General features: G+C 42.0%; 1 protein-coding gene across 2 annotated transcripts in view; it reads left to right on the plus strand.

The window, feature by feature from the left end:
• The window catches only part of LOC122803337 (SLAIN motif-containing protein 1-like), a 359,055-nt gene that overhangs the window by 101,359 nt on the left and 239,347 nt on the right, over positions 1–18,349 (plus strand). For both annotated transcript variants that reach the window (XM_044072909.1, XM_044072910.1), the window contains exon 2: positions 10,933–11,085. In XM_044072909.1, coding sequence (XP_043928844.1) covers positions 10,933–11,085 — 153 coding nt within the window. The remainder of the gene's footprint in view (positions 1–10,932; positions 11,086–18,349) is intronic.

Below are 18,349 nucleotides of genomic sequence, written 5' to 3' on the forward strand. Positions count from 1 at the left end.
ACATTATCCCTGTTTTGCTCTTTGTATTAATTGAATCAGGATTTGATAGAGGTTGAGGAAAGAAAATTAAATATCTCCTGTATGAGTTACAGTCAGTATTTTCATAGCATTTGTGTTTTCTGTGTTTTGTACCTTTTATAAGCCTAGTTATATGAGATAAATATCATCCCTGCGAAACCAGGGCACCACATACTGAAATTAGTATTATACACTCGTATATCTAAATGTATTGTATTGCAAACATGCCTTGATAAAAGACTGTATTTTGTGCAGCTTCAAAACTGCAGTATGTCCCCCCTAAAACATTGCTACCTCTGTAGCAGCTGAGCTTACTTATGAGAGTCTCTCTGTTCCTACTTGTAATATGTTGTTTTTCTGCTGGGCTGTGAAGACTCCTCACTGAGGTCTAATTTCTGTAGTCCACCTTTGGTGTACCAGCAGTATTCATCTTGTATGTCTGAGTCTGATTTCTTTTCTTCTCTCCACTGATGTTTGTGTGGATTCCCTCCTCGTTGTCTGGCTGTTTGGTCTGTGCTGGAAGTATAGTGTTTTCCTCCTGCCTGGCTTTCTTCCTTGTAGACTGGTTGCTGATGTTCTTCCAGACTTATTTGCATGTCATAATATGTTCCAGATCCTTCCATAATGTTTTGTCATTTTTTTTCTTTTTCTTCTTTATAAAACTACTATGCAACTACTATGTTGCTGTATCTTATTGTTTCCCAGGCTGAAGTCATCAGTATAGCACAGTAGATTACTTTTGCTTTTTTCCTCCCAGTGTTCTTTCATTATTACTGGCCCAGCTCTCATGCCCTGTCTGCACTAGGTCAGCTGGGTCTATATTAGAACATCAAATGTTCTAAATAGCAAACACTTTAAATAGCAAAAATGCAGGACCTTGACATTTTTATTGTGGGGGGCTGTGCCCCCCCCCCTACTAAATATATATTGCAACTCCAAAATCGCACTACAGGAAAGGGCAATATTCCGATCTTCACTGTACTGCGATCTTCACTTCGAGCTCCTGCATTTTCGCTCTTTAGAGCGTTCATTATTTAGAGCATTTGATGTTTTAATATAGACTCTGTCAACTAGCTTCTCCATGCCCTGAAAACTTATTCTGGTAATCTCTGGGGTCAGTCATGGATCAACAGGGCTCTGCATGTCTGAGCTTCGGTCCACGGGGTGTCTTACTTTGGCCTACTCTGTACCTACCCACTCCCTTCTGTAGCAGCGTGGTATGGTCCTGGGGGCATGCAGTGTGGTATATCTGGATCTGAAGTAGTTTACTTCATTTGGTCTTCAACCTGTAGGTCTCGGATCCACATCTTATCCGACACTGCCACATTTTTCAGCTATGGATCTGAGCTCCAGACTCCTCCCTTTACCCATAATGCCCCCTTGTCTTCCTTCTCTCTTCAGATCTCATTTGCCGCCACAGTGGTTTCTGAGCTCCACCTAGTAGGTCATGTAAGTGAACAGAACTTAGTTCTTTTATCTGATTTCTTCCTTACATCTTTTCTTTCCCCCCCGCATCTGCGTCGGACAAAAAAAAAAAAAAAAAAAAAAAAACTTTCTCCTCTCTTCTCTTTCCGATCTAGAGAGTGTGTGTGTGTGTTTGGGCCTGATTTAGGGATGGCAGAAGCCCCTAAGGTAGATTTTAGGAAATGCACAGAATGCGGCCATAAGCTATCTCCAGCAGATGGCCACACTCTGTGCCTGGTTTGCTTAGGTGCAGACCGCCTTAAGTCCCCCTGTCCTATTTGTGCTGGGCTTCAACCCCAGGGCACTTAAGGACAGGAGGGGCAAACTGATTCTGAAGGGTTTGCTCCCCTCTTCAGGGACAACAATCCCTTCTTCCCCAGCGGGGGTAGCAGTGGCTGCAGCATCTACTTCCTCTCCCCCGGCCTCAAGGACTCGATCTCTCACCAAGAGGTCTAGGAAAGGGGATAAGTCTAAGAGGTCTGGGAAAGGGGATAAGTCTAAGAAAGGCCGGTCTCACAAGCGGTCCCCTGACCACTCATCGCAGGCGGGTCTGCCACAGAAAGTTAGCCCGGTTGAACAACAAGAGGTTTGTGAGGCCTCCTCAGAGAGTCCCCCTGAGGATGTACCCCACAAACGTAAGTGTAAGAGGAGGCACTTGGACTCTCCTCCAGAGTCCCTCACAGAATACACGGACTTGGATGAAGGAGAAGGTTCCCCAAGGCCAGCCGCCAAGGATGACTCCTTCGGAGACATCATGGAACTCCTTCGTAGAGTGGGGGTGGTCATCCCCTAAACTGACCTCAGATGAGACTGTGTTCCTGGAGTCATTCAGCTCGGGCCCATCTACCTCTTGGGTGTCCCCTCCTGCTGATCCACTCATGCATCTGATAATATCTAGGGCACGAAGAGAGCCGGGCACCGTAGAGCCCATTCCTAAGCACCCCAACAATGTGTTGAGCCCCCTATTGGACAGGACACATTGGAATTGGTAGATCCGATGAGGGAGGCGGCCACAACCAAGAAGGAGCTCACTCAGGAGATCTCTATGGTTCATCCCCCTGATCAAGAATCAAAAGCGATGGACCGTTTTGGGAAGTGAGTACATGCTTCAGAGACCTTCTCGGTGTGGGTGCTGAACTATATGGCACAAGTCATTCGACTCCAGAGAGATTTAGTGAAGGAAATCATGGAGTCTACCCCAGATTCCATGTCAGCAGAGGACAAAAAGACATTCTCCACCTGAATGGCCACCCCCAAAGCAGTTGCCAACACATTAATGCGACTGCTCTCTCATGCTACAGAGGGAGCCGCAAGGGCAGCTGGAACAGGCATCGCCATCAGACATCACGCCTGGCTCTGGTTGTGTCAATTTTCAGAGCTCTTAAAGGCGTCTTTCACCAACTCTCCCCCTATGATGATTCTTCCCTCTTCAGGAAATCAGTGAAAGAGACACTGGTCCAGAGCGAGAAGGACTGGAAGACACTGTCTTCCGTTGGAATCCACTTCTCGTCTCTTCAAAGATCCTTTTCCAGGAATTGGCGAGGAACGAAGATGATGTGATTTCAGAAGTCTCTGGTGTTTTCCCAGGATGCTCAGGATTCTCCATCCCCAAGAGGCAGAGGGGGTCATGATAGACGCCACCCGAGAAGCAGAGGGGGTCCTAGGAATTTTGGTTCCTGAGAACCTTTCTCGGAAAGACCCAGGCAGCAACCCTGAGGGGTTGCCTGACTGCTTATCTCTGGAGGCAATTGGGGGTCATCTGTCTCTACACCCGAAGGCATGGGAGTCCATTACAACAGATCGCTGGGTGTTGCGAATCATATCCAGAGGATGTTTCGTTCCATTCAAGGAACATCCCTGTCTGAATAAGCTCCTCCCAGACATCCCACCCATACAATGGGAAAAGGCAGCACTAGAAATAGGAAAGCTGCTGAAGAAATGAGTCATCCAGCCAGTCCCCCCAGACCAGTCTGGATCCGGCGTTTACTCCATATTCTTTTTAGTGCCAAAGAAAATGGGGGACCTCAGACCAGTCTTGGATTCTGTCCACATTGAACCTGTCAGTAACCAAGACGAAATTCCAGATGGTCACTCTTCAGTCTATTCTACCCTTTCTACAGGCCAAAGACTGGATGTGCTCGATCGATCTCTAGGATGCGTACTACCACATCAAAATGGGCAGGCGTTCCCGGAGGTTTCTTTGCTTCTGGGTGGGAGCCAATCACTACCAGTTGAGAGCCCTTCCCTTTGGTCTCACCACAGCCCTCAGGGTGTTTACCAGGGTGATGGTGATTGTAGCGGTTCATCTGAGGATCCAGGGTATTCAGGTTTTTCCCTACGTGGATGATTGGCTCTTTGCTGCCCCTTCAGAGCATCAAGGCCAGGGATTACTTCATTTGGTTAGCGAGCAAACTGGGTATTACCATCAATCTGAACAAATCTTCTCTAGCGCCAGTCCAGATTCTGGATTTTATTGAGGCGCGTTTGGACCCCAGACAGGATACGCAGTCTACGATTACATGTGTTACAAATTCTTTACACTCAAGTCTCTACCGTCTAAGGAGTTCTAAGGGCATTGGGTTCCTTGGCAGCCACGATCAAGCTCCTGCCGATGGCTCGCCTTCATATGAGAGCTCTTCAGTGGACACTTGTGGTCCAGTGGTCCCTGCTAAACCTTCCTCTCTCCTTTCCAGTGAGAATCTCAAGGGTATGCAGGGACTAACTCTGGTGGTGGATTCAATCTCTTGATCTCCTCAAGGGATGTTTCTTTCACCCTGTCTTTCTCAAAACCACAGTGACCACAGACGCTTCCCAGCTAGAGTGGGAGGGGGGCACTGCTCGGGAAGGACGGTCCAAGGCACGTGGTCCCCCTCAGAGAATGATTTGCATATCAACGTTCTAGAGATGAGAGCAGTTCTCCTTGTGTTGCAGGCACTTCATGCCCATCTTCCTCTAGGGATGATTGCCAATCAGACAGACAATATGTCAGTAGTGTGGTACATCAACAAACAAGGGGGGAACCAGATCTTATCCCCTCTGTCAAGAAACAGTGAGAGTGTGGGAATGGGTGATCTCCACTGGCCACTTTCTAGTAGCAATGCACATTCCGGGGTGGTCCAACATTCTAGCAGACAGGCTCAGCAGATCTATCCTGATGCCTTACGAGTGGTCTCTGAATATTTCAGTAGCAGACCAGATCTTTCTAAAGTGGGGTTGGCCTCGCTGCGATCTCTTCGCATCTCCTTCCAATGTGAAATGCAGCAAGTTTTTTGCTCTGAAGCCCCTAGAGATGGACTGGTTCATGCTTGCCCTTCCGGTCTCCTCTATGCTTATTCTCCACTTCCTCTTATGTCGAAGTTTCTTCAGAAATCTTGAAGGTTGGTGAGCACTGTGATTCTCATCACCCCATTCTGGCCTCTCCAAGTCTGGTTCCCCTCACTGTGGTCTCATTTAGTTGTTCCTCTATGGATATTGGATCCCATTCCCAATCTTCTTTCTCATCCCTTAGGGATCCCTCACCCAGATCTGTACCATCTGAAGCTCATGGCTTGGCTGCTCCGGTTCCCATGATTATCAGGACTCCTGGATTGTCATCCTCTGTAAAGTCTATTTTGGTTGCGGCTCACAAATTGTCCACCAGAAGCGTGTATCATAGTAAGTGGAGACATTTCTCCATATGGACCACTCAGCGGGCTTTGGGCCCTTTCACTGCACCTCTTTCAGCAGTCTTAGATTTTCTGGCAAGCATCTTTAATCAGGGTGCTAGTTCCTCTACAGTTAATGTGCAACCGACAGCTATTTCTAATTTCCATGTAAGGGTGAATATGTTTTCCCTAGCTTCTTCCAAATTTTGTAAGACCTTTCTTAAAGGTGCTTTTCTACTTGGACCTCTGGTTAAGGACCCTACTCCTCCATGGAATCTTACCTTAGTGTTTCAGGCATTGCTTTCTGCACCCTTTGAACCTGCAATCTCAGTTGATTTGCAATTTTTAACCTGGAAAACTGCTTTCTTGGTGGCCATTACCACCAAGCTTCAGGCCCTTTCTATTAAGATGCCTTACACGATCTTTCACAAAGAAAGAGTGTCACTGCACACTAATCCATCTTTTCTTCCTAAGGTGGCCTTGGAAGCCAATATTAATCAGACTATAAATTTTCCAGTTTTTCTCCCCAACTTCCAGAACAAAGGGGAATACAAGCTGCATCTGCTTGATGTTCATAGACAATTGAGATTTTATTTGCGCAGGATGAAACCGTTTCATAAGTCCTATCAGCTATTCGTGTCTTACGCTAAACCCTTTTTAGGCAAGCCAGTTCCAAAGGTAACAATTGCTCGCTGGATTTCTCTATGTATTGCTCGAGCCTATGCTGTGAAAGTTGGGTCTGTGCCAGGACAAGTGAAGGCACATTCTACACAATCTATGGCTACGTCAGCTGCCTTCTGGTCTAGGGTGTCTCTGGATGATATCTGCTCGGCAGCTACGTGGTCCTCATCTCATACCTTCATTTCTCATTACAAGCTGGACATTGTGTCTAGACACAGAGCATCCCTTGGCTTTGTGGTGCTCTGGAATATCCTTCCATGAGGGCCACCCTGGAGTTTTTGGTAGCTAGGGACTCTGTCCCATAGGTTGAAGATCAAATGAAGTAAACTACTTCAGATAAAGAAGTTATGTACTCACAATAACGTTCCATCTGAGTAGTTGAACTTCATTTGTCTTCAACCTTTCCCCCCTCCCCCCCTCCTTCCCCCTGATCTTATCATTGGTGCAGTCTGCATTTAGCTTTGTATAAAGTGTGTGGCCCTTGACTCGGTCTAGGCCTGGGAGTGTCATGGAGATTCTTGTTATGATAAGGTGATATTGGGTTGGGTACCTGATACCTCTTACTCAACAAACTCTATCTGAAGGGAGAAGGGAGACCAGGGGGCATTGAGAGTAAAGGGAGGAGTCTGGAGCTCAGATCCGTAGCTGGAAAATGCGTCCGTGTCAGATCCGATGTGGATCCGAGACCCACAGTTTGAAGACAAATGAAGTACAGCTACTTAGATGGAATGTTATGGTGAGTACATAACTTCTTTTTTTTTGCCCCACCTCTATGGCAGCACAGCCAAGCCTCTCTGCCCCCTGCTGACCACTCCTCCTCTTGGTCAGTACAAAGCCAACACCAGGGATCGTAGTCTGGAGATGCCCATGTACTACCTCCCACAGAATGGGCATGACCATCCATCCCTGCCACTCCGTCAGTTACCATGGACACTAATCAAGGGCTTCATCCCTTTATGCCACCAGAGTGGCTCTAGCAGGGTAAATTACTGATGTTGGGAAACCTGTTTCTGTTAGCTTTCTCTTTATGTAATCTGCTTCATTTTGAAGCTTATATAAATCTGCTTAATTTTCCTTCATAAATTTAGTTAGATTTTGTTGCCACAGGTTGCAACAGATTTTTTCTTTTTTTTTCTGCAATGTCTAGTAATCTGCTCACTTGTTGGAAATGTATTGAGCACCATAAGCATTGTGTCTAATGTTATTTCTGCTTGTTTTACTGTTTCCAATTTGATGAATCTATTCTGTTCTGTTCTAAAAGTAAAACATGGTGGAATTTGCATCCTCTCTGACCATATTTTCCACAAAAGCTGGCAGTTCTTGAACTTTTATGCTCTGGAGTGCTAGTGACTTGCACATTACATGTATGACTTCAGTTTTTCAAATCATTCACTTGCAATTGTAACATTTGCACTTTCTTTCCTAACTCTTTTATACTGATTTCACCACTATTTCCTGCTTTCTTTACTTATTTTCTTCCACAGCAACATTTGTCTGAATCTGCATATTTTGCAGTGCAGCTTGAGCATGCAGTACTTGAATGGAATGCCTCCATTTTGTACTGTCACAAAAAGTCACTGAAATAGCAGTTTCATCTAAGAGATAGCCTCCTTAGATTGAGTAACTAACTCTTTTTCCAGTTACTGGGATACTTTTGCCATTTTACTGACAATTTGTGCTACCCTATTGCCGTTGTAGCTGAGTTTATTTTTCTGATTCATTGTGCTGGTGGGGGGAGAGTGAGAACAAACTCAGCTGACATTTCCTCCCAGGACAAGCCATACCCCAAAATATTTTAGGATAACAAAACTGTGTGGCAGGAGGTAGTAGGGGGTTGGACTGAACCCACAGGCATCTTTACAATATGAAAACAGAGCTGTAACATCCTGATTTACTGGTCCACCTTAACATCAGTGTGTATGCATAAACATGCTAATAACATTGAACAGTCATACTGCTACCTTTAAGCTATGTCAGTAATGACAGAAGTGGCACTCATGTATGAAAGTTATACATTTTTAATGAATCCAAAAGACATTATGAAGTATGTATACTCACTCTGGCACTCTCTAGGACTCACTGGAGACATAGCTAATGCTGTCCTCCTACGTACATCTATTGGGGAGTTGTCTACTCCCAGGAGAGGCCATCCTGTGATTATAGCCATCGACATGTTGGCACATCACCTGGCAGACATTGCAGCACACCAGCATTTAGCTAGGAAAATGATCCATCCAGGGAAACTCCTTGCAGAGCCAGCTGTCATGGGCAAGGGCATGCGTGGGATGCTGACCCCTTTGCCAGGGCATGCCAGGACCTGACCAGTATTTTGAACCACAGTGTTGAATCAACTGCTGAGACTGTATTTCTGTATGCTCGCGTCCACAATCACATCACCATAGCCCCAGGGCATCACACACATCCACTGACCTCAACCCGTTTTCATATTAACCCACCTGTACCTGTCCTGACACTTCACATAAAAGCACTTTTTATTTTTATACTGCTCAGCACTCATACACTTCCCTGTGAAAGGCATGTACTCCTGTACTCCCTTCTCCAGTTGTGTAAATAATAAATGTCCTGCCCGTTCTACATTGTTACTTGGTTTGCTTATGTCTGATGTCCAGTGTGGCCAGCCTATGTATGAGTAAGCATAGCCTGATGTTGTTTTTGTATGAATCATTTTTACTGTAGTGTACCTGCTTAACTCTTTACTATATTGTGAAGCATTGTGCAATCTGCTGCCTCTGTTCTAGTGCCACAACATACTGTGCCCACCTTCCTCTGGCGTAACCATCCCCTGCTGCTGGCTTGTCCTTTGACTCTGCTGCCTGTTGTGCCAAGAACTGCTGGTCCTACAAGAGCCCACCCTGCATTAACTGCTTCCCAAATATAAAAGTTGGCAGCATTACACACACTGTCAGTAAACTGGCACATTTGGCAGGGTCATATTATAGGGCACCACTGGATGAATCCAGACAATGAAAGTATGACTTTAGCAGTCCACATGCTCTCAGTAATGTTTCTGATTTATGATAGTGCATGGTACCAGTGGTTTATTTGTGTGGATTTCTTCTGGATCTTGTGAACCACAGCATATCCAGTATTGCAACAAGATGCTCCAGTGGGAAGTCACACTCGCAGACTGTTGGTACAGGTCACATATGTACCATATGTTGGAGTCATGCAAACTAGCATCGTAGCCTGCATACACATGTGAATTATAAATCACATGGCACTTGATGGAGTAATAACCTTTGTGATTCACATATTTCTTTCCCATTTCAATAGATTTTATTTCAATGTGAATACTGTCTGTGGCCACCAGTACCTCAGGAAAGCAGGTTGCATAATAGAAATTGTGTATGGTGTTGCCCCTCTCTTCTGGGTATGTGGTAAACACATATACTTCCCCACATAATGAAACATGGCATCGAGAAATTGATGGAATGTTCCCAGGACAGAGGCCTGAGATATTTTTATCATGTTTCCATTAGGTTGCTGAAAGGTCCCTGTAGCGAATTTATGTAAAGCCATATGCACCTTGGTATCCACTGGGATAGGTACTTTATGACTCCCACAGGGACTGCAAGCAAGGCCAACACATTTCCACAATTTGTTGAGTGGATTCTCTACCAACATAGTACTAGTTCATAATGTCAGTGTCATGGAGACCATGAAATGTTAAACACCGTTAGATGACCATGTGACATACTCAGGCATAGCAGCTGCAATGAGAGCCTCCTGCAGATACACATTTACCATCACTATGACAACTGCTTGCATAATTGTGTGAATTACACCATCAGAACACAGGCATGGTCATGCAGATTCGCTTAGCATGATATGGTAAAGTTTTCTGAATCTGGCCCTTAATCTTTTTAAGTCACATTATTTACTTTTTTGTCTTATTTTGTAATGTAGTGATGAATGTGTTAGCATCTGTTAGTCTATAGTTAAGTTTTCAGTTAGACTCATTTCCAGACATTCAAAGATTAAACTATTTTTTTGATAATACTGTTTGATTGGCTAGCTATGGTCTGTTTTATTTATTTATTTATTTTTACTGTTTGATTTGAGACCCTTTACATGCTTGTGTGTGTGCATTTGCGCGTGTGCATGTGTGTATATGTACACTAACTATGCTTGCGTGGTCTATATTGTTCTTTGTTTCTTTTTTTTTTTCTTTTTAGTTTTTAGCTCGTTGAACCTCAGTTGTATATAATAAATGCATCAAATCTCATCCCAGAGAACCTTGGAAATTAGCTTGGGGGGGGGGGGGGGGGCAAGTTAGATGATGTTCATTCCTAAGTGTGTAAATCTAGGAAATGAGCATTAAAATTAGTCCCATAGGGGGTCGGGTCTTTTAGCACTCTTCTCCTAGATTCACTGGAATGAGCTTTGATGTTTTTGTTTTCTTTTAGAGAGTTGTGGTTTGTCAAACTGGCAACTCACCTAAACCAGTAATATGTGTACACACATGTACATGTATGTGAAATATATATATGATACTGCATCACTGCACTTATGTAATATATAACTACACACACACACACACACACACACACACACACACACACACACACACACACACACACAAAGCCAACAACTCAGAAGGTATCCAATATATTAAATACATATGTACAGCAAGCTGCAGAAGTGAGCCTACAATTCTAAATTATAAGCATCAGCACAAGAAGAGCAGATTAAATAGTGTCATATTTAATTATTAATGGCAAAACAATAAAATCACATTAATAGTGACCAGGACAATGTCGCCTTTTTTCTGAATTGTGAAATTGTGGATAGAATTGATTCCAAATATGGATTTGTCATTATGCAGCTAAGAGGAACATCTGTCATTCATTGCAGAGATAGGGCAGAATAGCTCAGTAGGGTATCAGCTAGGTTTGCCAGTTTAACAGATGTACCTTTTACTCAAAGTAATGAATGAACATACAGGAAATGTCATACGGAAATTAGGATAGTATGTAGAGAACCGCAAGCAGTAACAGATTATGAATGTAGCAGCTTGACTGAGTCATGCTGTTTAATAATGTCTGTTCGTATATGATAAAAAATTATTTTGTTAGAATTTTTCTGTTCATGTTTATATCCTAAGGTTACTCCAGCAGAAATCCTCCACCACTTAGCCCGCAGTCATCAGTAGACAGTGAATTGAGCATGTCCGAGCTGGATGAAGACTCCATTTCCATGGGCTACAAACTACAGGATTTAACAGATGTTCAGATCATGGCACGGCTGCAGGAAGAAAGTAGGTACTAAGTTTGCATGCTCTGAGATCTGCAGCTCTAAACACAAGAAATTCATCTACGCTTCTGGGAGGCTTGAATTTGTAAATGGTCTCGCAGTCTGTACTGACTTTTTCTCCTCCCCCTCAAAGCAAAATTTAATATATGAGACTATAAATCAAATATTTTCTTTTGTTTATTTGGTTACTGCAAGCTTTTTGAATGACTCAGTTAAAGTTAATCATGTCAAAAAAATGTTAATTTAAACTTTTGGAATATTTAACATGTTAATGTGCTGGTGAACGTTTATTGTGGAATTAGTGGTGGTGAGGAGGTACCATTGCAGAATAATTAAACTGGTTGAACATGTTTGGAGAGCAAAGTAATTGCAAAAGTCTTACCTCAGGGAGGCTCTTATAACAGGCAGTGTGCAGATAAAACTGATGCCGTTTGGCTATGGTGATCCATATTGTCTTTTTCCTAAGAAGTATACTATTACAAAACTACTGTCCTAGTTTCAGTAGGCAATGTAAGATTGGTCCAAAAGAAATGAGATGCCCTATGCAGTTGTGTAGTTCTTACCTGGCTTCCTGCTGCATACAGCATCTTTCATATCACATGTTATTTTCACAATGTGTAAATGATCAGTTTATTCTCTTCTTTGGAATCAGTCACATTTGCCAGTCTCTGTGTGGTGTTACGAACACTAGCAAACCATGGTATCTCTCCCACTTTTGTTAGGAATAAGGCATGATTCAACAGTTACCAAGCAATTTAGATTGTTTATACAAAATATGAAAATGGTAGCCAAAACAATGAGTTAGAAATTCTTCGACCGGCATTTGTTTTTGTCTCCTGGTAGCATTTTCTTCTTATCTTGGTCCCACAAGTTGAGAAGAGCAGCAGTGACCATTATTCCATTTCAGATTTCCCACTTGCAGTTGTTTGCTGTCCATTGTCTCAAGTATGTTGACAGAGAGAGAGACACCTTTCCATCCTTCACTTTTGACAGGTTCACTTATTTCTGCTTTGATCCAGGGCCCTTGTAATGTGACTGCAGTACTTTTCCTTCATTCGTGTCTGCAGATTTAGCAGCTTTCTGTCTGTCTGTCTGACTGCCTGTCTGTCTACCTCCTGCACCATTGCCTTTTTGTGATGTGCAGCCCCTTAGCTCCTGCCTGGTTTTGAGTTTGTTTTTTGTTTTGTTAGATCAGTTAACCCTTGTTCCCGTCATTGACTATGGTTTCTTATACTTGTATAGGCAGTGGGTCAAATGAGCAACAATTTAAAGAAACTAATAACTCAGGACACCATCTGTGCTGTATGTCACCTTCCATCCATGGCTCCTTAATTGTTTGTGTTCACCACCACTCCAGTAGCTCTTTGGACATTATGACCCATTGCAGGGCTTGCACATTATTCCTTTTCCCCTTGTAAAGCCATCCTCTGTAATGCCTTGCTCGTGGAGTGATTGATAAGGGATTGCATTTGATGAGATCACTGCTAACCTATTTATGTACCCATTAAAGAGCTGAGGCCACCTGGACTACTGCAGGCCCAATTTTTATAAGCCTGGAGATTGACCAGTTGCTAGTGAAAATAAATGGAGGAAACTATTCATACCTCCTCTTTCCTCTGTCATTCTCAGACTATGGGTTTGATTCTTTCCAACATTTAAATGTCACAGAGATGGATAGTTTTGACTTTCATTTTAATCTCATTTTCTCAGCTGCAGCCCACAGATTTTTGCAGCACTTCTAATGTTCCCTGAGGGAGATCACTTTAATTGACGAGATCCTCTTTTACCATAGCTAGATGTGTAAACATTCCTGTAAAGCATGCCAGTCATTATATGGGGGGATTGCAAATTAATGTAGCAGGGTTCTTAACTTTCCTTCCCCAGTCATTTAATACATCATGTATGTTTTGGTTTCACACCATAATCATTTCTGGAAGCTGTCAAGATTGCAGGAAACTGACATTCTTTTCATTTCAGATAACAGAGTAGCTTGAGTTCTTGCTTTTCTTTGTTGCTACTCAAGGTTTTGGGCTGAGCAATTTGAGGAAGGCTTATTTCTTATTTTTGACCTTGCTAAACCTGTAATTTATTAGATATAATTTGTTGACAACTTCCTCCATTTTTGAGATTTGATAATAGTGTTTCTGAGATATGCAGCAGGATGCCCAGTAGCATTCCAACTTTAAAGAATAGAGTTGTTTGTTAATGTTCCACTGGCATCCACAGTTCCTACTCCCGTGGGATGTTATCATTTGGCTACACTGCACTCTCACAAGTATTCAAAGAGTGCCTCTCAGCAAACACACTAGTCAGCCCAGTGAGCTTCTAGACAATATTGATCTCTGTACTGTGCACAGATAAATGACAATTGCTGCTAGTCTGCATGGAATTAGCATGGTATACTGACCAGGTAGCCATGTGCTACAAATCATACAGAAAGATCCTTAACTATGAAAATGTGTAAGAACCATGTTGCTGTGACCTTGCACAGCAGTATAGGGAGAATTCTGCTGCATAATATTTTGGCATGAGGCATTCAACATAAGATTGTTTGACCAGCTGATATATAAATAATATAGGATGACTTTGCAAAGATGCAGCTGCATATATAAAGTTATAGGCCTGTAAGAAGGGAATGCAGGGTCAGGATGTAACAAAGGGTATAACAGAAGGTACATACAGTAACAGCACAACACATTTATGACAGTGTAATGTAATGAGTGCCTTGTACACTCTGTTATTGAAGCCGATATGACACAGGATTAGGGCCGTCAGCTGTTAATTAACTGTTTCCTGCAGTCCAAAGTTTGATTCCCTTGGCCTCCACACGACTATTTTGCAAGTCCGAGCAAGCTACTGAACCAGGCAATGCTGACAAGCTTAGTCCGAAAAGGTCAGTGTGGATCAGTGTTCTTCCCTGATAAATGGTACAAGTTAATAAACCCATAGATACACCAGTGTGGCATACCAGTGAAATCTGCTGTGGCTGTAAAAATTAAAAGCAAACTGTCTATCAGAACTGCAGAGAGAATTCAAAGTATCCATTCCATATAGACCACTGGACATATAAAGGATTTGCAAGGAGCTCTCCATCCACAAAGGGTGTAGGAAGAAACACTGTTGGAAAATAATTATATCTAAATATGTGATAAAAATCACAGTGCTTAGGCCTGGATGCAGTTTATGAAGTGCATCATGGACAGGGATTGCCTTTGCCTGTAGATGTAAGCAGACCAGAAAGGCAGGAGCACAACAACATACAGAAGTACAGTAGCGTGGGTAAGTGGTTACTTAATAGAAATTTGATAACATCACAAAAGCCAGAGAGTGGTTTTGAAAGAGGGAGCATAGTTAAGCAACTCGTTTTATATGTGCAGTATTAAAGTGAAGTCCTGTCTTTCTGAGTTGAAGGTATCTTAGGTAGATGAAAAGATCACATGGAATTTAACAAAACAATAAATTAAAAAAAATAAATAAGATTAGGGGTGTATTATTAAAAAAAATGAATTTTCAAAAGAACGACAAATGACCTTTCCAAAACAGTTATGAGATCACATCAAATGATTGAATAGTAAACAAAAAAATGAAGTAAATAAACATTTCCCACTTCATTTAGTTTCTGCTACAGAAACCATTCTCAAAATATGCTTAATACCTTCTTTATTGTTTCACTTTTGTCCTATGATACTTCTGCACACCTTTATTCCAAAGCACCCGAATACTACATAAAACTTTTATCTGTTTTTTTTTTTTTTTAGTTTCTGATGTTTATAACAAATCATAATAAATCAAGTTCTCTTTCTTTGATTCCTTCAGCTGTCCCTGGTGCACTAGCCAAATTCCCATAATCGTCATGAATATCTCCCCTGAATATAAGAGGCTGTGCTTGTTGGAATTAACCTGCTGCACAAAAAGGAAGAAAACAAAAATAAATAAGGAGATGCAGTGTACAAAAAAAGTATTTGTGGGTGCAGTAAGTCATGACAAAGATGACAGCCATAACTTTTCTATTACTTCAGGCATTTTTTTATTTTTAAAATAATGCTAAATTATTTAACATCATTGGGGAAGAACAGACAATATACAGGATGAAAGTATTCTGATGTTCTACATAATTGTGACAACAGAAATAGTCAATACAGTGCTAGGGCTGCTGGTTAAGATGGAAGGCAGTAAGACCGGCATGATTTACCAGCTGACAGTTTGTCCTTATATTTTTTTCCTTTTAAGTGTGTCTCTGTCTTCTAATTACTGAGTCTTGCACAGGTTGGGTAGTAAATATCTTTTGGGACAGTGTGTAACAGCTGTGATCCTCCAGCCATACTCTGTTAATTCTGCCAGTGCTGGAGACTTATTCCAGGACTTGTACCATCCCAAGCATAGCCTTGTACAGCTTTGTCATCTTCTACTTCATAGTGGCTACTGGCAGTAGTCCTAGCACCCGTGGCCATTTGTCTGCTACAGCCTGGCCAACAGTCACCAATACAACCTGATTTTCCTTCTGGAGCATCTGCCCATCATTTTCAGCATCATCCTGATCAGTTAGTCTGGTTAGATGTTTTGCCTTGACTTTGCATTACTGAGGTGGAATGGCAGCTCTGGTGGCAGTTGTGTTGTAAAACCAGATGAGTGGATACATTATATGTTAATAGCAGCAGCAGGAGCAGGAATTGTGGGTTATGAGAATGAGAACCAGTGGTGTTTTACATTCTTAATATTTTTGTATGCATCCACTACTTCAGACAGAGCATCTTCTTGTCCCTGTATGAAGCATAATGTAAAAACAGTTTTACGACTAAAATGATTAACACTCAGAAGTGTGATCACTAATTATCTGACAGTGAAACAGCACAACTGAAATGCACTGTTTCACTCTTAGAACATTTTTGCAGGCACTCTTCACCTCCTATACTCCTGACATTACTAAATCTGAGATTGTGCATCACAGAGAAAAGTGAATTCTGTGGGATACCACAGTCTTGGTCTTTAATCACATATGAAATAGATTGTTCCTTTGTTATCCTATACTACTGTGTTCATTTGTTTTATTTACTCACCTTTTGTTAACTAGGATAAAATATCAATCCAGACCGTGTATGTTCAAGTCCAGCCGTAGAGCAAATAAAATGGGTTAAAACAGTAAATAGTAGGTCAGTAAGAGGAGTGAAAAATACATGAAGATTACAAACAGTATTCACAAAGTGTACAAACTTGTAAAACAAGTATGTGGCAAAAACTGAAGGTCAGTTTTGAGGCAATAAACAAAGATGTCACTATGTACAAATCACTTACAAGATTTGCATAATTTTCTGTGAAGGGTAGGGAAGTCAATCACAGATGACATGCAATTAGGCCTGGCATCCCTGTAAAAAAAAAAAAAAAAAAAAATGCATAGTTGTGTGCAAGCAAAAGCTCTGGGTACTGGGTGTGTAGACTAGAAATGAATAGAATATCAGGCAGTCATAAACTCAGCAGTTAATGACAGCTTTGCAAGGTCATTGGAAATGCTTGAGAGGAGAAGTACAATGGCTAGCCTGTAATAACAAGCCTTTCTTTTGGCAAACAACAATTATACAGATACTGTCAGCTTGTTCACCTTGTATGTACATCAAAGGACAGACCATTACCTCTGATAAGCGGTTGAGAACTTTGTCAATAGTGAAGTACCACATTGGCAAACCACATGGCAACAAATGCCACATGGACTGTGATTTTATTTGGCATGACCAGACAGATGCCGTATATTTTACTGAATGATCATTTGTTTGACAAGTGAGGGCAAATGTTATTTTTACCAGAAAATGCAAATGGGTTTGTTGTATTAGGGGTGGTAGCATGTGTGTGTGTTTGCAGGTTAGGCCTAGAGAAAGGGTTATGTAAGGGGCTAGACCTAAAGTTTCTATATTTTGTGTGTGTGTGTGTGTGTGTGTGTATGTATGTATATTCTTCTTCTTCTTCTTTCAGCTTTTCCCGGTTAGGGGTCGCCACAGCGGATCTCCTTGTCCGCTTATGATTGGCAGTGGAGTTTTATGGTGTTGAGTTGCCAGCCCGGCACCTAACCTTCCACAGAAGGCACACACATGCCCACACTCACACCTAGGGCCAATTATATACACACACAGTGGATATAAAAAGTGTACACACCCCTACTGAAATGCCAGGATTTTGTGATATAAAAAAATGAGACCACAATAAATCATTTAAAATCTTTTCCCGCCTTTAATGTGACCTATAACCTGTACAATTCAATTGAAAAACAAATCTGTTAGGGGAAAAATATAAAAAATAAAACATGTACAATAAGCTGGTTGCATAAGTGTGCACACCCTTAATCTAGCATTTTTGTTGAAGCACCTTTTGCTTTAATTACAGCATTCAGTCTTCTTGGGTACACACCTGCCATCAATTAAAGAGACTAATTGACCCCAAATAAGGTTCAGCTGTCCTAGTAGGATTTTCCTGACATTTACTCAGTTGCCTGCTACAGCAAAAGCCATGGTTCACAGAGAGATTGCAAAGCATCAAAGAAACCTCATTGTTGAAAGGCATCAGTCAGGAGAAGGGTACAAAAAAATTTCCACAGCATTGGATATACCATGGAACACAGTGAAGACAGTCATCAAAAAATGGAGAATATATGGGATAACAGTGATGTTGCAAAGAATTGGACGTCCCTCCAAAATTGATGAAAAGACAAGATGAAAACTGGTCAGGGAGGCTGCCAAGAGACGGACAGCAACACTGAAGGAGCTGCAGTAGTTTCTGGCTAGTACTGGTTGTGTACTACGTGTCAACAATCTCCCGTATTTTCCATATGTCTAACCAATGGGGTAGGGTTGCAATACTGAAGCCTTTTTTCTCATACAGAAAAACATCCAGGCCTGGCTAAAATTTTCAAAATATTATATCAAGTCTCCCAAAAGCTTGTGGGAAAATGTGTTATGGTCTGATGAGACCAAGGTTGAACATTTTGGCCACAATTCCAAGAGGTACGATTGGCACAAAAACAACACTTCGCATCACCAAAAGAACACTATCCCCACAATGAAGCATTGTGATGGCAGTATCATGCTTTGGGTTTGCTTTTCTTCAGCTGAAACTGGGACTTTAGTCAAGGTGGAAAGAATTATGAACAGTTCCAAATACCAGTCACTTTTGGCACAAAACCTTCAGGCATCTGCTAGAAAGCTGAAGATGAAGAGGGAATTTCACCGTTCAACATGACAATGACCCCAAGCATACATCCATATCAACAAAAGAATGGCTTC

Source organism: Protopterus annectens, chromosome 5.part1 (assembly GCF_019279795.1).
Source record: "Protopterus annectens isolate FY-2018-M chromosome 5.part1, PAN1.0, whole genome shotgun sequence".
NCBI lineage: Eukaryota > Metazoa > Chordata > Ceratodontiformes > Protopteridae > Protopterus > Protopterus annectens.